The 24,314-nt window shown below is 41.0% G+C and overlaps 1 protein-coding gene across 3 annotated transcripts; it reads left to right on the top strand.

Annotated features, from left to right (window-relative positions):
- Nucleotides 1-10: 10 nt before the first annotated feature.
- LOC309812920 (HLA class II histocompatibility antigen, DO beta chain) lies at nucleotides 11-24,090 on the top strand. Of its 3 annotated transcripts, none has more exons than XM_082637248.1 (8): nucleotides 11-1,581; nucleotides 8,133-8,239; nucleotides 8,891-8,982; nucleotides 20,566-20,835; nucleotides 21,283-21,564; nucleotides 22,019-22,129; nucleotides 22,392-22,501; nucleotides 22,589-22,619. In XM_082637248.1, the coding sequence occupies exons 2-7, from the start codon at nucleotides 8,205-8,207 to the stop codon at nucleotides 22,496-22,498; spliced, it is 897 nt and encodes a 298-aa protein (XP_082493374.1). In that variant the 5' UTR covers nucleotides 11-1,581; nucleotides 8,133-8,204; the 3' UTR covers nucleotides 22,499-22,501; nucleotides 22,589-22,619. The 3 variants fall into 3 exon arrangements, with proteins under 3 accessions (XP_082493374.1, XP_082493373.1, XP_082493372.1); XM_082637247.1 differs by lacking the exon at nucleotides 11-1,581 and adding an exon at nucleotides 7,191-7,776 and having other exon boundaries at nucleotides 22,392-22,423; nucleotides 22,589-24,090; XM_082637246.1 differs by lacking the exon at nucleotides 11-1,581 and adding an exon at nucleotides 7,191-7,776.
- The last annotated feature ends 224 nt before the right edge of the window (nucleotides 24,091-24,314 follow it).

Genomic DNA, 24,314 nt, shown 5'->3' with positions numbered 1-24,314 from the left:
GATGAGAATACTGAGTCTCAAAGAGATTAAAGGACTTTCCCAAGGTTGCACAGTGGTGGAATTAGACTTGGAATCCAGGCCTGACCTCAGAGTCCACGCTCTCAACTAATGCATTATATTGCATCTTGTGTCATAATCTACTTTATAATCAGATCAAGTAAAGCTCTTTCACTTCTAGCTCCGAACAGCTCTGAATCCCTTATCCTCTCTCTGATCTCGCTGTTGTAACTTTCATTCATAGTGTGAGATGATCTCATATTCAGAGAGTTTCCCCTACCGTTGGTGCACCTCTTCCAGCCATTGTTCACAAAGTCATTCTTCTTTCTAAAAGACGCATAAGACGATGTCACTCCTGTAAAATCCTCCCTGTGTCTTCACCCCTTTTTCTGCTCAGATCTTCCTCAGAGACAGTTTTTCTAGCCCGTTTGTCTCACCCTTTCTTGTGGGATTAAATTCTATCACAACAAACTTCCTGCCCTCCTGATGCCTTTGTGCCTCTGAATATGTTTCCTGCCATTCTGTGAACGACGCTCCTGGATTTGCCCCAGTTCTTTAAGATTCAACTCAGGATTCAAGTTTCCCAAGAAGCCTTGCTTTATCTTCTCAGTCTGGAGAAAGTGCCCTTTCTACGTGCTCTTGTTGCTCTGCTGCTGGGGCTTACCTCTCTCACAGTCCCTATTAAACTCTCCACCGCCCACTGTAGACCTCTGTCTTTCCACTAGACCGTGAGCCCTTGCGGGGGAGGCCGTCTATCTTATTAAGCTTTATATCTACTACCTGGCACAGGGCTCCATTCATAGTGGACAATAAATAAATGTTTGTTGGGTAAATGAATAAATCTCCTTCCTCTACTGTCTTCCGTCTTAATCCTCCCTACAAGTACAAATCATGGAAAATCCAAAGCTGTACACGTCACTGGTTATTGGAAGGGTCTTAAATTGGACGGTTCCTATTCTAGGAAATTGAAACTTTCACTTTCCCAGAAATAGCAGGTACTTTCCCGGCTAGCAATGACCTCACCAGAACTTTTTGTTGTTTTGTATTTTTTTTTTTTTTCTGCCTGGCAACTGTTGGGAGCAAGATGAGGCCAGAGTAAGGAAGTTCTTATGCAGATAAACCTTTGGCTTCATCCTGCTGTTGTCCTACTGCTCCACACCTGTTTATCTCTCAAGTTTCACCGAGGGTGAAATAAGCATTGGGAGAGACAGAAGCCTGGCTTGATTCCTTCCCCTCCCCACCAAATGTCCTTCTTCTATTTATAAAGTAGGAATGATAATTTCTGTATCTCCCAACCTTATGGAAACTATAGTCCTCACAGAAGAAGATCTATTAATCTTTGATGTCCTCAGTACAAATTATACCCATTGACTCAAAATACTTTAAACTTGGAAGACATCTTAAAAATAGTATAGCTGTCAAATCTTATTTTACAGATAGGGGAAGTGGCCTGAAATCACACAGCTGATCAGTGACAGAGCTGGGAGGAAAACTCAGGCATCCTGATGGGCAGTACCGGAAGATACAGCAGAACTTAAGGTCATAAGCGGTCATGAAAACTTGTTATCTCAGGGAAACTTCCAGGTATGCCTTATCTCAGGAACACAGAAAAATGTTCCCTGACAGAGTGTTCAACAAATCCTTACAAGTGTGGTCTGCCTGGTAACCACAGACAGTAGTAATTCTGATTTGTCCAGAGTTCTTTTCATTTCCCCCTCCTACTACCCATCACCATTTGACGTCCGCCCCTTACTTTCCCCTTCTTCTTGTCACTTACCTTCAGTGCCTTTCCTGCTCAGCCATGTACGACTCTTTCCAAAGCGAGATGTGAATGGAGAGGAGGAATCTTAGGAAACTCTCAGATTACTTTGGAGCCCCAAACAACCTCCCGCCCCGTCTGCCCTGCCCAGTGTGGGAATAACATTGAACTTAAAGTACTTTACACCCCAGCCGAGTGGGGCAGCCACTTGTAGTCTGCATGGCAGTCGTGGTTCAGGAGAAGGAAGTGTGGAGTCAGAATCTGGGGGTGGGGGAAAGACAAGGGAATAAGGAAAACAAAAATCTTCTGTTTTGGGCGCTGAGTGAAAGGAGCATCCATTCACTTGGGTCCGATGCCACCTGCTGGCCCTAGGAAAGACTGAGTCTTCAACCTAGAGTTTCAAGGACTTTTATGAATTGTAATAATTCAGTATCAATGATAATCATTCACGGAGTGCCTTCGGTGTGCTTCTGCTGTGCTAAGTGCCTGCCATATACCGTCTTACTTTATTTATTTATTTATTTATTTATTTATTTATTTATTTTGCGGTATGTGGGCCTCTCACTGTTGTGGCCTCTCCCGTTGCGGAGCACAGGCTCCGGATGCACAGGCCCAGCGGCCATGGCTCACGGGCCCAGCCACTCCGCGGCATGTGGGATCTTCCCAGACCGGGGCACGAACCCGTTTCCCCTGCATCGGCAGGCGGACTCTCAACCACTGCGCCACCAGGGAAGCCCCTTACTTTATATTTAAGATAATCCTATGTCGCAGGTGTTACTATCCCAATTCTAAGAATGAGAATGGAGATTTAGAAACATTTACTCACTTGCCTGGGACACAGAGCTAGGAAAAGGTGGACTTTGCTTAACTTTACAACAGAACTCCTCAAAAGAGTTTGCTATACTGCCTGTATCCACTTACCCTCTTACTATTCTCTTTTTAAAAGATACAATTCATATGAATAAGCAATACATTAATTAATGTGGTTTAAAAGTAAAAAAGCACAACATGGTCTACGGAGGAAAGCTTCACTCCCATCCTTCCCCAGTTTGCCAATACCCCTTGCTTTGGCAATCCATACTTCAAGCTCTATCCTTCCAGAGAAACAATGTACTGTATATTTAAGCATATATATGTATATATTCTTGCTCCCTATTTTTACAAATAGCAGCTCCCTAAATTCCCAGTTCTGAAATTTACTTTTTTAAAATAAATGTATTTATTTTATCTATTTTTGACTGCTTTGGGTCTTCGTTGCAGCATGCGGGCTTTCTCTAGTTGCAGCGAGCGGGGGCTACTCTTCGTTGCGGTGCACGGGCTTCTCATTGCGGTCACTTCTTTTGTTGCGGAGCGCGGGCTCTAGGCATGCGGGCTTCAGTAGTTGTGGCATGTGGGCTAAGTAGTTGTGGCTCGAGGGCTCTAGAGCGCAGACTCAGTAGTTGTGGCACATGGGCTTAGTTGCTCCTTGGAATGTGGGATCTTCCCTGACCAGGGTTTGAACCCGTGTGCCCTGCATTGGCAGGCGGATTCTTAACCACTGCACCACCAGGGAAGTCCTGAAATTTACTTTTTAAACTTTAGAAATACATGGCTCTAATGTATGTTGTTTTATGGAAGTACCATATTTCATTTAGCCTGTCTCCTTTTATTGATGAGTAGTTAGGCTATCAGAAGTCTTTTGCTATTATAAGCAATGTCTTTTATAGACATTGTTATACACATGTGCGAGAATAGGACTAGGATAAAATCCTAAAGAGGATGTTGCCAAGTCTAAATGTTTATATATTATTAATATTGATAGATATTGGAAAATTGCCTTCATGGAGATTGTATGAATGCAGAATTCCATCAGCAGTATATGAGTTTATCGCTTTCCTCACATTCTCATCAACACAGAGTGTTGTAAAATTTTTAGATTTTGTGACTCTTGTAGATAAAAAGTGGCATCGTACTGAAGTTGTCATTTGGTTTATTTTTGTTACCACTTAAGGAAGAAGGATACTGAACCCAGAAAGAAAAATTGGGATGCAATAAGCAAAGATGAGTAAACACACACTCGTGTGCACACACCACCACAACCATCATTAACTGAAACCTGTCTAAAATATTGGTAAATCAGACTGAGGAATGAAAAGTGACTATAACTACAAAAATCACTGGCAATAATGACAATTAAATTTAAGAACATGGGGCTTCCCTGGTGGCGCAGTGGTTGACAGCCCGCCTGCTGATGCAGGGGATGCAGGTTCGTGCCCCGGTCCGAGGAGATCCCACATGCCGCGGAGTGGCTGGGCCCGTGAGCCATGGCCGCTGAGCCTGCGCGTCCGGAGCCTGTGCTCCGCAACGGGAGAGGCCACACAGTGAGAGGCCCGCATACCGCAAAAAACAAAAAAAACAAAAAAACCCAAAAAATCTAGTTATAAGCCCTTCACATGAGTCACAAGGAAAACTTAAATACTTGAAAAGGTTAAAATCAAAATGTGTAATACGATTTGTAAAGCTAACACTAATAGAAGATAGTTCATGTAGTTACATTGACATCTAAAAATATGCATAATGGGACTTCCCTGGTGGTCCAGTGGGTAAGACTCTGCTCTCCCAGCACAGGGGGTGCAGGTGTGATTCCTGGTCGGGGAACTAGATCCTGCATGCTTGTTGCAACTAAGAGTTTGCACACCGCAACTAAGACCCGGCACAGCCAAAATAAATAAATAAATAAATAAATATTACAAAATAAATAAAATACGCATAATCATAACAAGAAGTCACCAGGACATTATACTAAAACTGAATCAGTCTGCACCTAGCAATAAAGTCAGATATAGGTAAGAAAATATAGACCACAGGAATTCCCTGGTGGTCCAGTGGTTAGGACTCCCCGTTTTTCACTTCTGAGGGCTGGGGTTCAATCCCTGGTAGGGGAACTAAGATCCCACAAGCCGAGCAGCGTGGGCAAAAAAATATCTATATCTATATCTGTATCCCAATTTATAGAAGAAATTGACAAATAGAAACACATTTCTTAATAATTATAGATTAAGTGGAAAAATGAATAAGGGCATAGAATAAACTTGCTGATGGCCTAGTCTTTAATATCTGAGAGTCAAAAGCTAGCCCTAAGACTGATAAATCAAGTAGTTGTATTTAGAACATATGTAAGAGTACAAAGTTATACACAAAGACAATGGAAGAGAAAGGGAGAGAATATAAGCTTGTTTTCTGATGTTTATAGTAGAAAACTAATAGGAACTATCTAAAGAAGAGAGGAACTAACCGAATTATATAAAAATAAAATTATCAAGACAATCCCAACATGTACACTTTCCTAAATATTTGAAAAACTGCAATTTAGAAAACCACAAAAAGACATAGTGAAAGATTTTAAAAATGAAATACTCGGGGCTTCCCTGGTAGTGCAGTGGTTGAGAATCCACCTGCCAATTCAGGGGACACAGGTTCAAGCCCTGGTCCAGGAAGATCCCATATGCCGTGGAGCAACTAAGCCCGTGTGCCACAACTACTGAGCCTGCACTTTAGAGCCTGTGAGCCACAAATACTGAAGCCTGTGCACCTAGAGCCTGTGCTCTGCAACAAGAAAAGCCACCATGATGAGAAGCCTGTGCACCGCAATGAAGAGTAGCCCCCACCCGCCTCAACTAGAGAAAAGCCCACATGCAGCAATGAAGACCCAACGCAGCCAAAAAAATAAAAATAAATAAATAAATAAAAAGAAATACTCATATAAACATCATATTTAACAGAAAATAATAATCTCCAAATTACACTGAACTATTTGCCGTATTAATAATTGTAAATGAACTTAACTCATTAAAATATTAAAATTAAAAATATTTTCATATTAGATTAAAAGAAAAACTCTGCTGCTTGCAATATACAAAAGATATGCATAAAAATAAAGTGACTCAAATAGATTCATTCATTTATTCAACAAATAAAATGATGGACAAAGGCATAAAAAAGAATGCAAATATAAAGAAAGCAGAGGTCACAATCTTATTATTAAACAAGGTGAAATTCAGACCAATCTCCCCAGATTGATTGAGATAAGAAGACACCTTATAATGTAAAGTATAAAATTCAAAGTGCATATCTAAGAAATATATAAGTTCTAAATAGCATATAAGTAACCCTCACAAAGCAGAAATGAAGGTAGATACCAGGAAAATATTCAGAAATGTAGTAATAGGTGATTTTAATTCACTTTTCTTAGGACTAAACAAATCAAGTAGACAAAAAATAAATACAAACACAGAAAATATTACTAACATAGTCAAAAATTAGATCTGATGGCTCTATATTGAAATTTCTTCATTGAAAATTGAGAACACAATTTTTCAAGTTTCAGCAAAATATTAATGAAAAGAGACCACACATTCTGGCACTCAGTCATTTCCCCAAATAGGAATGATACAGATACTATTCTCTGACTATAATGGAGCAAGCTAGATCATAATCAGGTCAGAAAAGGTAAATGCCCTTCCACATAGGAACTTAAAAGAAATGGTCTTTGTCTTGGGCCAGAGAGTGAGAAAACAAACAAGAAAACAAACAACTGAAGATTTTCTAGAAAAATGACAATTAAAAATTGTTACTAAGTCACTCTGCTTGCCGCACAGCAGGCCAATAAATCGGGAGACGAGGTGTTGAGGCAAGGAATAGCGACTTTATTCAGAAAGCCGACAGACCGAGAAGATGGGGGACTAGGGTCCCCCCAAAACCATCTTATCAGGGTCTGGATGGCAGTTTCTTTTATAGAACGGAGAGGGGGAGGAGGTGAGGAAGTAAAGTAAAAAGGCCATTAGTTTTGCGTGGCTTGGCCAGCATTGGGAAGGGGATGTGTTAATTTCTTCTTTTCTGCAGCCATTCACAGGTGGGCAGAGTCAGATTGTCTCCCTGGGAGCTGAACAAAGGTACTTTATTATAACATTCAGGCAGATGGGCAGGGTTCCCTGAGGCAGGCCATTGTATATGATTATAATAACAAAAGCAACAAAAAACAAAGTTTAAAATCAAAGAAACAGATCCAACATGGAATCCGACTTTGCTCTTCCCTGTTACAATTAAATCACATATCAAACTTATGGGATATAGTTCCTCAGTGTTCAGAGGAGAATTCATGACCTCAATTACTTACATCCATGAAAGGAAAGAATGAAATGAAGTGAATTAAGTGAAAGGAAAACAAAATCAAACAAATGGAAACAACTTAAGTGTCTATCAATAGATGAATGGATAAAGAAGATGTGGTACGTATATACAATGGAATATTATCCAGCCATAAAAAAGAAATAAAATCATGGCATTAACAACAACATGGATGGACCTAGTGGGTATCATGCTAATTGAAATGTCAGAGAAAGACAAACACTGTATGGTTACAGTTACATGTGGAATCTGAAAAACAAAACAAGTGAACAATTACAAAGCAGAAAGACTCATAGATACAGAGTGGTTGCCAAAGGGGAGGAGGCTGGGGAGAATAAGTGAAATAGGTGAGGGAGATTCAGAGGTATAAACCTCCAGTTACAAAATAAATGAGTTACAGGAATGAAATGTACAGGGTGGGGAATATAGTCAATAATATTGCAATAACTTTGTATGGTGACAGATGGTAACTAGACTTATCATGGTGATTACTTTGTAATGTATAGAAACATCAAATCACTATGTTGTATATCTGGAACTAACAGAGTGTTGTAGGTTAATTATATCTCAATAAAAATAAAGTCACCAAGATAACAATGGAAGAGATTTTTTTTCTTTTTTTTTTGCGGTACGTGGGCCTCTCACTGTTGTGGCCTCTCCCGTTGCGGAGCACAGGCTCCGGACGCGCAGGCCCAGCAGCCATGGCTCACGGGCCCAGCCGCTCCGCGGCATGTGGGATCTTCCCAGACCGGGGCATGAACCCGTGTCCCCTGCATCGGCAGGCGGACTGTCAACCACTGCGCCACCAGGGAAGCCCCCCAGGGAAGCCCCTCTGGAAAAGATATTTTTGTCAGGTAATAAGGAGAATGATTTTTTACCACCTCAATGAATAACCACATCTACCACACCCAACTTCTCTCACTCCCTAGGGAATGGGGAGGGAATGAGAAAGAGGGATGCAAAATATGAGTTTGGGGGAAAAATCACAGAAAAGCCCATGTCTCTATTAGGTAGGGCTCTTGGCTGAAGTCAGACGGGAAGAGATAGATGAAAATGCCCCACTTTATTTTTCAAACTCATACAAGTAGAACACAAAAACAAAAATGTGGGAGAAAGCAACCAGGGCATGACCTCTCCCTTTATTAGTTGTCTCCCCAGAAATGTCTATTTTCTCTGATGAGCCTCTGAAGCTCAGATCCTTCCACTGTAGACATTGACAAGGAGCACAGAAAATGACTCAAAGCTTCCAACTGGACCAATCAGAGGCTTCGATTTATTCAAGATGTATCAGAGGCCATTGACAAGGGAGATTCCCAGGTTGGTATCGCTTTCTCTTCTTGGTTGACATTGCTACCTCTTCCTACAGATGGTCTCCATGTCATTCCTTGCTTGTGATATACGAAAACACTGACTTCTTTTGAAGAGATGGGGATGGAAGTCTGTCCTGGTACCAAAGTTATAATACAATTCTTCAGTTATTTTGACATTTTGTGCATCTTATCATTACAGGGATGTTAAAGGTGTAGAAATAAAGTTTCCAGGGTTCTCAAGTAAGAAATGTAGTGCAATGGAAATAGCACAGCCTATGGATTTACTACTTGTGAACTTTGGTTCATTCTTTCATTACTTCACCTGTAAAAGGGAGGTCATAATGGTATCTACAGTGAAGGGTTGTTCTGATGATTCTGTCTCTCTTCCTCTGCCGGTTTCCATGTACCTAAACTGCTGCCAGTGATTCTGCAGGTAAACAGTTCTTGAGTGGTAACAACTTTACGAAAGTATTCTACCTAGCATTTAATGACACAAAGCTCCTCTGTCTTGATTGGTTATCCATGTGAGGAGTTTCCAATCCTGGGGAGGCCAGAAAGGTATCTCTATTCTTCATGAATATTTTTGACTGAGTTGTGTGTGGGCAAGCCCCATTCTGAAGAGGTGGACGATTTTTCTGTCTCGCTTGTTTTCTTCCAGAATGGGTTCTAGCTGGGTTTCCTGGGTGGTGGCTTTGTTAGTGGCGGTAATCAGGCTGGACTCCTCCATGACTCAAGGCAGAGATTCCCCAGGTAAGGACACAGTGATTTCTTTCATGTGTACATGCAAAAACTGGCATGGGGGAGGAAGGCCTTTCCCTACAGGTCCAGGCTCCAGTCCAGACCGGAAGGGGCTTCTGGGTTCAAAGAGAGTCTTCTTCCCTTTGACAGGAAATTATTCCTTCCCTCTTTACCACATGCAATGGCCCGGCAGGAAAAGGGTCTTCCTGTCCCAGAGCCACGGATTCAAGGAGTCCAGAGGCAGGAAAAAGGGAAACATTGCTTGCTTAGGGTCCTTATGGTATTAATGTCAGTCTGGAGAACTGTAAAAAATGGAGGCAGTCTGAGAATAGCTGCTGTCCTTCAGCCAGGAGTTTGATGATTGTGACTGTTTCTGTATGTATCCAATTGGGGTATATGTGAATAAAAGAACTTGGAAGCGAAGGTTGCTTCATTTGACATTTTTAAGCCCCTATAATATGGTCAGATTGTATGAAGCGATCTTGAGAAATGAGAGAAATTGAATGTATTAGGCCTGTCCTCATGTTACCAGGTACATGTTTTTACTGCTGTTATTTTTCTAGCTGAGGAGTTAAGCTATGCAAATATGAAGTGATATTACATTCTGAAAACATATTTATCAGAAGAAAACAGGATATAACGTGCTAAAAACCAGAACCCCTTTGAACGTCAAAGTCTCATTAAACACGAAAGAGGAACAAACCTAGGGTTGTGGAGGATGGGTGTGAGGAGATCATTATTCTTGGAGAACAGAAACCTCTCTGAGCTTATAATATCCATTGAACAACAGCAACACATACACAATCAGTAAGATCTAAACTCTGACACAAATCTGACTGAAAACTAACTTAAAAATTTTTTTTATTTAGAATGTAAGACAAAACAGAGATTTGGAGGTTAGAGCCCTGTTTGAAATTAGCTGAGTTCGAGATGAGTCTGGCTGACCCAGGAAGGTTGCTGCTGTCCTGACACTCAGTCCAATAGTTCCTCTGAACGTAGAAATGAAGGAAAATCTACTACTCGAGATCAGTAACAATTATCCTTCAAGTCTCAACTGAAATGCCATTTCTTCAGGGAGATCTTTCCTGATCAACTTACATTATTAACCCATTTGAATGTCCTTTTATATTGTTCTCAAGTGCACAGAATGGAGTTAATCTTCCCCAGTGACTTTACAGCACCTTGTAATCACTGATCAGAACAAGGATGCTCTCCTCTCTTCCCTTGTCTCCATTCTCACTCCCTCCCTTCCATTCTAATGTGTCTGGTATGTCTTTAAGTATGTGGGTGGCTTTTAGGAAGATGTAGCATTGTTTTCCTGTTGTATTAAAAAAATTTTTTTATTGGAGTGTAATTGCTTTACAATATTGTGATAGTTTCTGCTGTACAACGAAATGAGTCAGCTATATGTATACATATATCCCCTTCCTCTTAGACCTCCCTCCCACCCCCAATCCCACCCATCTAGGTTATCACAGAGCACTGAGCTGAGCTTCTTGTGCATTATAGCATGTTCCCACTAGCTATCTATTTTACGCATGGTTGTGTATGTATGTTATTCCTAATCTCCCAATTCATCCCACCCTCTCCTTCGCCCCCATTTCCACGTCTGTTCTCTACGTCTGCGTCTTTACTCCTGCCCTGCAAATGGGTTCATCTGTACCATTTTTCTAGACTCCATGTACATGTGTTAACGTATGATATTTGTTTTTCTCTTTCTGGCTTACTTCACTCTGTATGACAAACTCTAGGTCCATCTACATCTCTGCAAATGATCCAATTTCATTCCTTTTCATGGCTGAGTAATATTCCATTGTATATACGTACCACATCTTCTTTATCCATTCATCTGTCAATGGACACTTAGGTTGTTTCCATGTCCTGGCTATTGTAAATAGTGCTGCAGTGAACATTGGGGTACATGTGTCCTTTTGAATTATGGTTTTCTCAGGGTATATGCCCAGTAGTGGGATTGCTGGGTCATATGGTAGTTCTATTTTTAGTTTTTTAAGGAACCCCCATCCTGTTCTCCATAGAGGCTGTATCAATTTATATTCCCACCAACAGTGCAAGGAGGTTCCTTTTCTCCACACCCTCTTCAGCATTTATTGTTTGTAGATTTTTTGATGATGGCCATTCTGACAGGCGTGAGGTGATACCTCATTGTAGTTTTGATTTGCATTTCTCCAATAATTAGTGATATTGAGCAACCTTTCATGTGCCTCTTGGCCATCTGTATGTCTACTTTGGTGAGATGTCTACTTTGGTGAAATGTCTATTTAGGTCTTCCGCCCATTTTTGATTGGGTTGTTTGTTTTTTTGATATTGAGCTGCATGAGCTGTTTGTGTATTTTGGAGATTAATCCTTTGTCTGTTGCATTGTTTGCAAATATTTTCTCCCATTCTGAAGATGGTCTTTTTGTCTTGTTTATGGTTTCCTTTGCTCTGCAAAAGCTTTTAAGTTTTATTAGGTCCCATTTGTTTATTTTTGTTTTTATTTTCCTTACTGTAGGAGGTGGGGTCAAAAAAGATCTTGCTGTGGTTTATGTCAAAGAGTGTTTTTCCTATGTTTTCCTCTAAGAGTGTTCCAAGTGTCCAGTCTTACATTTAGGTCTTTAATCCATTTGGAGTGTATTTTTGGGTATGGTGTTAGGAAGTGTTCTAATTTCATTCTTTTACACGTAGCTGTCCTGTTTTCCCAGCACCACTTATTGAAGAGATTGTCTTTTCTCCACTATATGTTCTTACCTCCTTTGTCATAGTTTAGGTGACCATAGGTGCGTGGGTTTATCTCTGGGCTTTCTATCCTGTTCCATTGATCTATATTTCTGTTTTTGTGCCAATACCATACTGTCTTAATTAATGTAGCTTTGTAGTATAGTTTGAAGTTGGAGAGCCTGATTCCTCCAGCTCCGTTTTTCTTTCTCAAGATTGCTTTGGCTGTTCAGGGTCTTTTGTTTTCCAAACAAATTGTAAAATCTTTTGTTCTAACTCTGTGCAAAATGCCATTGGTAATTTGATAGGGATTGCATTGAATCTGTAGATCGCTTTGGGTTGTATGGTCATTTTCACAATATTGATTCTTCCCATCCAAGAACATGGTATGTCTCTCCATCTGTTTGTGTCATCTTTGATTTCTTTCATCAGTGTTTTATAGTATTCTGAGTACAGGTCTCTTGCCTCCTTAGGTAGGTTTATCCCTATGTATTTTATTCTTTGTGTTGCGATGGTAAATGAGATTGTTTCCTTAATTTCTCTTTCTGATTTTTCATTGTTAGTGTATAGGAGTGCAAGAGATTTCTGTGCATTAATTTTGTATCCTGCAACTTTACCAAATTCACTGATTAGCCCTAGTAGTTTTCTGGTGGCAACTTTAGGATTTTCTATGTATAGTATCATGTCATCTGCAAACAGTGACAATTTTACTTTTTTGCCCCCAATTTGTATTCCTTTTATTTCTTTTTATTCTCTGATTGCCATGGCTAGGACTTCCAAAACTATATTGAATAAGAGTGGCAGGAGTGGACATCCTTGTCTGGTTTCTGATCTTAGTGGAAAGGCTTTCAGTTTTTCACCATTGCGAATGATTTTTGCTTTGGGTTTTTCATATATGGCCTTTATTATTCAGTGAGCCAAAAAGTGCCTTTGGTTTTTTAAGTGAAAATAAAAGGCACCTTTTTCACTTTCACCAAGAACTTTATTGAACAACTTATTCACTATTGTTTTACACTACCTTCTGCCAGTTTTCAGGCAACTTCATAATTCCATCTTCCCAAAACTTTATATATATATATATATATATTTTTGTGGTATGCGGGCCTCTCACTGCTGTGGCCTCTCCCGCTGTGGAGCACAGGCTCCGGACGTGCAGGCTCAGCAGCCATGGCTCATGGCCATGGCTCACGGGCCCAGCCGCTCCGCGGCACGCGGGATCCTCCTGGACCGGGGCACGAACCCGCGTCCCCTGCATCGGCAGGCGGACTCTCAACCACTGCGCCACCAGGGAAGCCCAACTTTTTATATTTTTGAGCAAAGAGCTGTTCTGGGTGACTTGTATGGTCTTCCAGGGAATTTAATTTTTTTCCATTAAAAGAATATTGTAAAAACCGAAATACATGGAAATCCGAAGGTGCAATGTTTGATCAATACAGCAGATGAATCAGAACTTCCCAGTGAAGCTGTAACAGTTTCTGCCTGGTCATCAAAGAAACATGTGGTCCTGCATTATCCTGATGGAAGATTATGCGTTTTCTGTTGATAATTCTGGAAGCTTTTCATCAAGTGCTGCTTTCAGTTGGTCTAATTGGGAGCAGTACTTGTTGGAATTAATCATTGTTTTTTCTGCAAGGAGCTCATAATAGAGGACTCTCTTCCAATCCCACCATATACACAGCATCACCTTCTTTGGATGAAGACCGGCCTTTGGTGTGGTTACTGGAGGTTCATTTCGCTTGCCCCACGATCTCTTCCTTTCCACATTATTGTATAGTAACCACTTTTCTTTGCCAATCACAATTTGTTTTAAAAACGGAACGTTTTCATTATGTTTCAGTAGAGAATCACATGCGGAAATATGGTCAAGAACGTTTTCTTTGCTTAACTTACGTAGAACCCAAACATCAAAGCCATTAACATAACCAAGCTGGTGCAAATGATTTTCAATGCTTGATTTGGATATTTTGAGTATGTCGGCTGTCTCCTGTGTGGTATAACACTGACTGTTCTCAATTACTGTTTTAATTTGATCACTATCAATTTCAACTGGTCTACCCGACAGTGGAGCATTGTCCAGCGAGAAATCTCCAGTACGAAACTTCGTGAACCACTTTTGACACGTTTGATCAGTCACAGCACCTTCTCCATATATTGCACAAATCTTTTTGTGCGTTTCAGTTGTGTTTTTGCCTTTCTTGAAATAGTAAAGCCTAATATGTTGAAAATGTTGCTTTTTTCTTCCATCTTCAATATTAAAATGGCTACACAAATATTCACCGATTTTGATAATTTTTTTAAATGTATGCCGATATGACAGCTGTCGTATACAATCTAACAAAATTGTTTTGAATGAATTTAAAGACAACTAAGTTCTACTAGAGCCATATTACAGAAAAAACCACACAAACCTTTTGGCCCACCCAATATGTTGAGGTAGGTTCCCTCTATGCCCATTTTCTGGAGAGTTTTTTTTTTTTATCATAAATGTGTGTTGAATTTTGTCAAAAGATTTTCCTGCATCTATTGAGGTGATCACATGGTTTATTTATTTATTTATTTGTTTGTTTGTTTATTTTTGGCTGCATTTGGTCTTTGTTGCTGCATGCCGGCTTTCTCTAGTTGTGGTGAGTGGGGGCTACTCTTCATTGCGGTGTGCAGGCTTCTCATTGTGGTGGCTTCTCTTGTTGCAGAGCACGGGCTCTAGGCACACAGGCTTCAGTAGTTATGGCACACAGGCTCAGTAGTTGTGGAGCATGGGCTTAGTTACTCTGTGGCATGTGGGATCTTCCTGGACCAGGGCTTGAACCCACGTCCCCTGCATTAACAGGTGGATTCTTAACCACTGAGCCACCAGGGAAGCCCGATAATATGGTTTTTATTCCTTAATTTGTTAATATGGGGTATCACATTTATCGATCTGCATATATTGAAGAATCCTTGCATTCCTGGGACAAATCCCACTTGATCATGGTGTATGATCCTTTTAATGTGTTGTTGGATTCTGTTCGCTAGTATTTTGTTGAGGATTTTTGTGACTATGTTCATCAGAGATATTGGTCTGTAATTTTCTTTTTTTGTGTGTGATATCTTTGTCTGGTTTTGGTATCAGGGTGATGGTGGCCTCATAGAACGAATTTAGGAGTGTTCCTCCCTCTGAAATCTTTTGGAAGAGTTTGAGAAGTATAGGTGTTAGCTCTTCTCTAAATGTTTGCTAGAATTCGCCTGTGAAGCCAACTCGTCCTGGACTTTTGTTTGTTGGAAGACTTTTAATCACAGTTTTAATTTCATTACTTGTGATAGGTCTGTTTATATTTTCTAATTCTTCCTGGTTCAGTCTTAGAAAATTGTACCTTTCTAAGAATTTGTCCATTTCTTCCAGGTTGTCCATTTTATTGGCATATAGTTGTTTGTAGTAGTCTCTTGTAATCCTTTGTATTTCTGTGGTGTCAGTTGTAATTCTCCTTTTTCATTTCTAATTTTATTGATTTGCATCCTCTCCTTTTTTTTTCTTGATGAGTCTGGCTAAAGGTGTATCAATTTTGTTTATCTTCTCAAAGAACCAACTTTTAGTTTTATTGACATTGCTATTGTTTTCTTCATTTCTATTTCATTTATTTCTGCTCTGATCTTTATGATTTCTTTCCTTCTACTGACTTTGGGTTTTCTTTGTTCTTCTGTCTCTAGTTGCTTTAGCTGTAAGGTTAGATTTTTCATTTGAGGTTTTTCTTGTTTCTTGAGGTGAGATTGAATTGCTATAAACTTTCCTCTTAGGAAGTCTTTTGCTGCATCCCATAGGTTTTGGGTCATCGTGTTTTCATTGTCATTTATTTCTATGTATTTTTAAATTTCCTCTGTGATTTCTGCAATGATCTCTTGGTTATTTAGTAGTGCACTATTTAGTCTCCACGTATTTGTGTTTTTTACAGTTTTTTTTTTCCTGTAATTGATTTCTAATCTCATAGTGTTGTGGTCAGAAAAGATGCCTGATACGATTTCAATTTTCTTAAATTTTGAGGCTTGACTTGTGACCCAAGATGTGATCTACCCTGGAGAATGTTCCATGTGAACCTGAGAAGAAAGTGTATTCTGCCACTTTAGGTGGAATGTCCTATAATTATCAATCAAATCTATCTGGTCTATTGTGTCATTTAAATCTTGTGTTTCCTTATTTATTTTCTGTCTGGATGATCTGTCCATTGGTGTAAGTGGGGTGTTAAAGTCTCCCACTATTACTATGTTACTGTTGACTTCCTGTTTTATGGCTGTTAGAATTTGCCTTATGTATTGAGGTGCTCCTATGTTGGGAGGATTTTTAAATCATATTTATTTTATTTAAATCATAAATATTTATATTGTTATATCTTCTTCTTGGATTGATCCCTTGGTCATTAGGTAGTGTCCTTCATTATCTCTTGTAACAGTCTTTATTTTAAAGTCTATTTTATCTGATATGAGTATTGCTACTCCAGCTTTCTTTTGATTTCCATTTGCATGGTATATCCTTTTCCATCCCCTCACTTTCAGTCTGTATGTGTCCCTAGATCTGAAGTGGGTCTCTTGTAGGCAGCACATATATGAGTCTTGTTTTAGTATCCATTCAGTCTGAGTCTTTTGGTTAGGGCATTTAATCCATTTACATTCAAGGTAATTATCAATATGTATGTTCCTACTGCAATTTTCTTAATTGTCTTGGGTTTGTTTTTGTGGGTCTTTTTCTTCTCTTGTGCTTCCCACTTAGAGACGTTCCTTTAGCACTTGTTGTAAAGCTGGTTTGGTGGTGCTGAATTCTCTTAGCTTTTGCTTGTCTGAAAAGCTTTTGACTTCTCTGTCGAATCTGAGTGAGATCCTTGCTGGGTAGAGTGATCTTGGTTGTAGGTTTTTCTCTTTCATCACATTAAATATATCCTGCCACTCCATTCTGGCCTGCAGACTTTCTGATGAAAAATCAGCTGATAACCTTATGGGGATTCCCTTGTATGTTATTTTTTGTTCTCCCTTGCTGCTTTAAAATTTTTTCTTTTTATTTAATTTTTGTTAGTTTGATTAATATGTGTCTTGGTGTGTTTCTCTTATGGTTTATCCTGTATGGGACTCTCTGTGTTTTCTGGACTTGGGTAGCTATTTCCTTTCCCATGTTAGGGAAGTTTTTGACTATAATCTCTTCAAATATTTTCTCAGACCCTTTCTTTTTCTCTTCTTCTGAGACCTTTATAATTCGAATGTTGGTGTATTTAATGTTGTCTCAGAGGTCTCTGAGACTGTTTTCAATTCTCTTCATTCTTTTTCCTTTATTATGCTCCTTGGCAGTTATTTCCACCATTCTATCTTCAAGCTCATGTATTTGTTCTTCTGCCTCATTTTTTGTGTTATTGATTCCTTCTATTGTATTTTTCATTTTAGTTACTGTGTTGTTCAACTTTGTTTATTCTTTAGTTCTTCTGGGTCTTTGTTAAACATTTCTTGTATTTTCTTGATCCGTGCCTGAATTCTATTTCCAAAATTCTGAATCATCTTTACTATCATTACTCTGAATTCTTTTTCAGGTAGGTTGCCTATTTTCTCTTCATTTAGTTGGTCTTGTAGGTTTTTATCTTTCCCCTTCATCTGTAACATATTTTTTAATTGTCTCATTTTTTTTTTTTTTTTGGATGGATGGGACTGTGTTCCTGTCTTATTGGTGGTTTGGCCCGAGGCTTCCAGCCCTGGAGTTTGTAGGCTGTTGGGTAGAGCTGGGTCTTGGTGCTGAGATGAGGACCTCTGGGAGACCTCACTCTGATTAATATTCCCTGGGGTCTGAGGCTCTCTGCTCATCCAGCGATTTGGACTCAGTGCTCCCACCATAGGAGCTGACCCCTGACCCCTGGTCTGGGAACCAAGATCCTGCAAGCTGCACAGGGTGGCAAAAAACTAAAAAAGGGCAGAAAGTAACAAAGAGTAAAAAATAATATAAGATTAGAAAACTAACAGATATGTTAAAAAAAAGTAAAATATAAATGAAACAACAACCAGAAGGTAAAACAGAATCACAATAGCAAAAAAATAGGAAAAAAAAAGGCCGGAAAAGGCCTTGGCTATGTGGGGTGGGGCTTAGGCATGGGCATCGTTTAGGTGGGGTTGGGGCCTATTCTTAAGCCCTTGGGGTGGGGGTGGGAATTAGGCTCAGTGCTATTGGAGGGGCCCTGATGTGCCTCTGGCCTCAGAGTAGGGATGATCAGGCCTGAGACCTTAGCAGGCTCCCCGTTCACCTTTACTCTTCTCCCCCGCCACACACACCCTTAGGACCCACGTGGCAGGAGGTGTCCCCAGATGGTGGAGGTCTCAGGGCCTGAGTGGGCAGGGTAAATGCTATTTATGTTCCCCCGAGTCCTCTGAAACTCCAAGGGTCCCTCCAGGCACAGGAACCCCTCCCCTCCCCCAGCCACCCCTCAGGGGCACTGGTTCCCTCTGACCTCCACTTCTCTTTCCCCCTCATTCCACCCCATGTCCTCCCCAGTCACTCGGGGGTTCCTCCCATCCCCTTAGATGACAAGGTCCCCCACCAGCCTCTGGTAGGTGCCCAGTTGTGGGGAGACACGAACTCCGCATCCTCCTAGTCCGCCATCTTGACTCTGCTCCCTCCTGTGTGTATATTTAAGTTTTAATAAATGTCATTGTGTGATGAATCACATTCTGTTTCTTTTCTTACCTAACACAATGCTTTTGAGTTCTACCTCAGTGTTGGTGTTGTGAATCCAAACCTGTCTTTATTGATAGGGAAGCAGGTCAGGGAGGGGAAGTGTCTGTTTCTATGTAAAATAACTAGATAAAGAACTAGAACTTAAGTGAACTGAGACCAATCCAGGTCCGTTTACCAGTTTGTCTCTTAAAATTGTCCAGATCTTCAAATCTAAGACAACTATCACCACCTTAGTTTGTTTGGGCTGCTATGACAAATGCCACAGATTGCGTTGCTTATAAACAACAGAAATTTATTTCTCAAAGTTCTGGAGGCTGGGAAGTCTGAGATCAAGGCTGCAGCATGGTTGTGTTCTGGGAAAGGCTCTCTTTCTGGTTCAGAGCTGGCACCTTCTCTCTGTGTCCTCACATGGTGGAAGGGGCAAGGGAGCTCTCTGGAGCCTCTTTTCTAGGGACACTAACCCCTTTCATCAGGAATCCATGCTCCTGACCTAAGTACCTCCCCTAACACTGCTGACTAATACCATTACCCTTGGGGGTTGGGGTTTCAACATGTGAATAGAGGGAACACAAACATCCAGACCACAATACACAATCATATTTTTTCTTACCTGTGAAGACTGATTAAATAGCTTTGGGAAATTAAATTGTTTTGGAGAACATGCCAATTAAAAAAGAGTTACATTGTATGAAAGTTAGTATAGATTTCAAACGAATCACTATCAATACTAATAAGGTACTCTGAAAGTGGAAAATCATAATGGAGAATGGATTTGCATTTTTGTTTATTTATTTAAATTTTATTTTTTAAAAAATTTATTTATTTATTTATTTTTGGCTGCGTTGTGTCTTTGTTGCTGCACACGGGCTTTTTCTAGTTGCAGCGCACGGGCTTCTCATTGTGGTGGCTTCTCCTGTTGTGGAGCATGGGCTCTAGGCATGCGGGCTTCAGTAGTTGTAGCACACGGGCTTAGTAGTTGTGGCGCACGGGCTTAGTTGCTCCGTGGCATGTGGGATCTTCCTGGAACAGGGCTCAAACCCATGTGCCCTGCATTGGCAGAGAGATCCTTAACCACTGTGCCACCAGGGAAGTCCCTAAAATTTATTTTTTACTGAAGTATGGTTGAATCACAATGTTGTGTTCATTACTGCTGTACAGCAAAGTGACTCAGTTATACATTCTTTTTCATATGCTTTTCCATAATGGTTTATCGCAGGATATTGAAGGATTTGGATTTTTAAATTCATTCTTCAGTGGAAGTGTTTAATATAAAAGCCTCCAGAAAAGGTTTAAGTTAACCCTATATTCACCAGATTATTACAACCGCTAGAACTGTGCATACAGGGCCAATGATGATGATGATGATGATAATAAAAGGCATCTTCAAGTCATGAGTTAATATTATTTTACCCAACGTAGATAGAGGTAATTAGGTCATTACCTTACTAGAGCCAACAGAGGGGATGAGGTCTTTGAGTAATCGTGCAAAGGAAAATGTCCAGAAGAAAATTCATTAGAAAAAAAATTTTTTTTGGCTGTGCCACTTGGAATCTTAGTTCCCCAATCAGGGATCGAACCTGTGCCTCCTGCAGGGGAAGCACAGAGTCTTAACCACTGGACCACCAGGGAAGTCCCCAGAAGAAAATTCTTGAGAAAACCCATAGTGAATGGAAAGTAGAAGGGGAGTTTATTTCACACCTACTATGAACCTACTCTGCATTTCTTTAGCCCACCTCCATCCTCCTTTCACTTTACTCCAGAAGGAATATATAGAATTAACCTACTAACGGCAAGAATACTATTGAACTATTCCATACAGGGCTGGGAATTCTTGGGCTTCTGAAAGCTTGGCTTGGAGAAACTTAGCACAGTGTCTGGCAAAATGCAAACAGTCTATAAATATTGGTCAAAGGAATGAATATTTGTTGAATGAAAGTTTATGTCTCTGGACACATTCTGACTTGCTTCTTTGGGTTACATGTCTCCTGTTTGGCTGGCCTGGTAGGCTGGACCTCAGGCTTCTTTCAAAGAAGAATGGATGTCTCTTTGCTAAGAGGAACCAGGGTGGGGCCCAGCGGAGCAGAGGCTACTTTGGCTGATTTACTGAGGTCAAAGGCCTCAATCATTGTGGTCTGGCATAATAAACCAGGTATGGGTTTCCTAATTGGGGCTGGTTCATAGTCTTTTTTTTTTTGGTTTTCTAGAAGACTTTGTGATTCAGGCAAAGGCTGACTGTTACTTCACCAATGGGACAGAAAAGGTGCAGTTTGTGGTCAGATTCATCTTTAACCTGGAGGAGTATGCGCGTTTTGACAGCAACTTGGGGATGTTTGTGGCCTTGACGGAACTGGGCCAGCCTGACGCTGAGCTGTGGAACAGTCGGCCCGATATACTGGCAAGGAGTAGAGCCTCTGTGGATGCGCTCTGCAGACACAACTACAAGCTGGGTGCACCCTTCACTGTGGGGAGAAAAGGTGAGGTGTAAGGTGGGGACTGCAGGGATTCAGGAATCTCCCCCGTGTGAGCCTGGCCGTGGCTCTTCTTCCTTGTACTGGGCAGTTTCCTGCTTCAGGATAGATGGGTCAGGAGCAGGGGAGTCTGTATATGTTCTGTCCTCAATTGTGACTGACTCACTATCCTCAGTGGTCAGTTCACGGTGGTCTTGGGTCCCAGACCCCCAGTTCTCAGGGACTTTAAGGGCTAGTGTCTTCCCAAATACAAGGGGCAATTGTGGGCATGTGATAAAGCCTAAATCCTCCTTGCGACACTAACATATCCAGTGTTTGAGTCTTTGCGGGGGAGATTTCCCCACATTTCCAGTTTCTACTTGGGTGATTTGGGAAAGAGATTTTTTAATGAAACTCCTGTGTTGGCTTTGTGGATTTCCTTCACCATGTCTCATTTCTTCTCTCCCCTGCTAGTGCAACCAGAGGTGACAGTGTATCCAGAGAGGATCCCAGCCTTGCAGCAACACAATCTGCTGCTTTGCTCTGTGACAGGTTTCTATCCAGGGGACATCAAGATCACGTGGTTCCGGAATGGGCAGGAACAGAGAGAGGGGGTCATGTCCACTGGCCTCATTAGGAATGGAGACTGGACCTTTCAGACAATGGTGATGCTGGCAATGATGCCTGAACTTGGAGAGGTCTACACCTGCCTTGTTGATCATCCCAGCCTGCTGAGTCCTGTTTCTGTGGAGTGGAGTGAGAATCAGCTTATACTTTCTGGATGAAACTCGGCTCAATCTGACTCAAGACCTGTGTTACCTCTGTGTTCATCTTGGCTACAACACTAGTTCTTCTTCCCTCTGATCTGAGGGAGTCATAGAAATTGGGGTGTTTGGGTTGGGGTGGGAAAAAACATGGCAAATAGCTATTCTTGGATCTTCCAAGAAATATGGAGGTGTAATCACCTTGTCACTTACTTCCAACTTTGGGAACTACTGTCCTCTAATGCTTTGGTCTTGGCATTTAGGGGGGCATTATTATTGGCTACAAGAATCATTAACAGAAACTCCATGAGTACAAGCCTTGGCTTCAAAGATGTAGTCCTTCCCTAGATAGCATTGGATTGGCGTCCAGCACAGGTTCTGGGATTTCAGGAAGGTACACCAAATATTGGGAGCTTTTGGCTCACTTTAATACATGTTTTCCATAGGAGCTCAGTCTGAATATTCTTGGAGAAAGATGCTGAGTGGAATTGCAGCCTTCCTGGTTGGGCTAGTCTTCCTTCTGGTGGGGATCGTCATCCACACCAGGGCTCGGAAAGGTAATGAGCTCTGAGGAGTACCCCTGCCACGTGCCCCCTGGCTTTCCCCACTTCCCACTTTTCCTAACGTCTAAGATGCAAGGCAGGGAGGGCTGATCATACCTCTCAGGGGTCACTGAGATAGTTTTTTCCTGAAGCCAGAAACATTCCGGGGGGTAATCGGAGATGGAGTTCTGATACTCTGGGTCATCCCCCATCGCTCAGGATAATCACAACATTTGGTTCTAACTGGGGCATCCTATTTCTTCCTTTTTTATTGTAGGACGTGTGGAGACTCCGTTGTCTGGTGCTGAGGTAATGTCTCCTTCCTTAGCTTTTGGTGCCAGATCATTCACCCATCCTTTGGCGGAGGGAGGGTCACGGGGATAAGATGTAAGTGACTCTGGCTGGGTGCGCTGTCTGCTGAGTCCCTGTGCTGGAGGGTGGGGGACTCACTGGACTTTATCACTGTCCCTGCAGGTCCCAAGAGCAGTTCTTCATCCACAGCCACATTAAGGTCCTAATAGAAGCTTCTCTCCTGGAGCCTGAAGAGGGATTGAGTGGCCCTGGATTAAGTGAAGGACATTCATGAGGTCAATGTTCTGGATGACTCGTTCCCATGAGACCTTGGAGGAGTCCTGAACTGATTCTAGAGTCTTCTGTTCTGAGATCATGCATCTCTCATCCTTGTGCCCTTCTTCCTCCTCCTTGTCTATACTAGTCCCCATTTCCAAGGACAGTGTTCAGAAATTCCCCTAAGACCTAGCTCCTTCCAGTCCCAAACTTTTTACTTTTCTGTGGTCCAGCCCTAACCCTCTAAGTCGTGATCTCCATCTTTCTCTCTTCCAAAGGCAGCCCCACAGTCTTCAGAAGACAAACGTTCAGATAGTCACTGCTCCCTTTTCATTGTTTTTTAAAAGACTTTTTCCTTTAAAATAAAACTGAGATAGAGATAACCACATAAAATGTATAATTCAATACATGACTTAAGGGCAAAACCCCTGTAATCAATGCTCAGTTCAAGAAATAGAACTTTTCCAGCCGCTGCATAAGTCTCCCTGCTGCAGGCCAATCAAAGCCCACTCCCTCCTCTCAAAAGTAGTCATATCCTTGCAAACTATTTGGGCCTTGAATTTCCTTTGAGGGTGATTTTATTACACTTACAGTTCAAAAAAAAATCATCTGTAGGATTATACAGATTGTCTAAATTCGGGGTCAGCTTTGGTAAATTCTGTGGGGTAGATTAATTAGGGTACAAAGTATTTGTCATTCGTCTCATGAAGACGTAGCTGGCCCTGGACTTAGACCATCTGAGAGTACGTCTAAAGAAGGCTTACAGCTTTTACTTTCCTATTGGAAGTCCTGAGCCATCAGGTAAGAAGTTTGACTTCATTGCTGATGGGACCACATAGGCCACGTTAGAGGCACTGGAATTGCTGAGGGAGAGAGTGCCTCGGTGTCCCAGTTGAGCCTCCAGAGGACCCCAGCCCCAGCTACCATGTGACTGCAACCACATGAGAGACCCTCTGTGAATACCACCTTCTAAGCTCAATCAACTCCCAGAACTGTGAAAAATCATTAAATGGCTGTAGTTTTAAGCCACTAAGTTTGGGTGTAATTTGTTATACAGAAATAGATCATGAAATGTTGTTTTTCAAAGAATTTTATCAAAATGACAAATCTACCGGAACAAAATTCTTTATATCCTGTTAGTATCTTTTAATGTTTATAGAATCTGTAGCAATGGCATCTTTTTGTTATGGATGTTAGTAATTTGAATTTTTCTTCCTTATGTGTCTTGCAGGTGGTTTATCAAAAAAAAAAAAAAGAAGAAAAAAAGAAAACTCTAGCTTTGTGATTTTCTTTATTATGCATCTATTATCCATTCTATTTCCTCTCTTATCTTCATTATTTCCTTTCTTCTACTTTTTTTGGCGTGTGTTTCTCCAGTTTACACAGCACCATTTGTTGAAGACACTATCTTTTCCCCATTGGGTGTTCTTGGCTCCCTTGTCAAATATTAATTGAATATATATGGAAGGGTTTAATTCTGGGCTCTCTTTTCTGTTCCACTGGTCTATGTGTCCATTTTAATGCCAGTACTATACTGTTTTTATTACTATAGTTTGAAGCCAGGAAGTGCGATACCTTTGCCTTTGTTCTTCCTTCTCAGGGTTGCTTTTGGGTGTTCTGGGTTTCTTGTAGT

The sequence above is a fragment of the Mesoplodon mirus genome, assembly GCF_964341445.2.
Source record: "Mesoplodon mirus genome assembly, chromosome: 12".
Lineage (NCBI taxonomy): Eukaryota > Metazoa > Chordata > Mammalia > Artiodactyla > Ziphiidae > Mesoplodon > Mesoplodon mirus.
The sequence above is the reverse complement of the archived record's forward strand: the minus strand, read 5'-3'. Positions and strand labels throughout refer to the sequence as shown.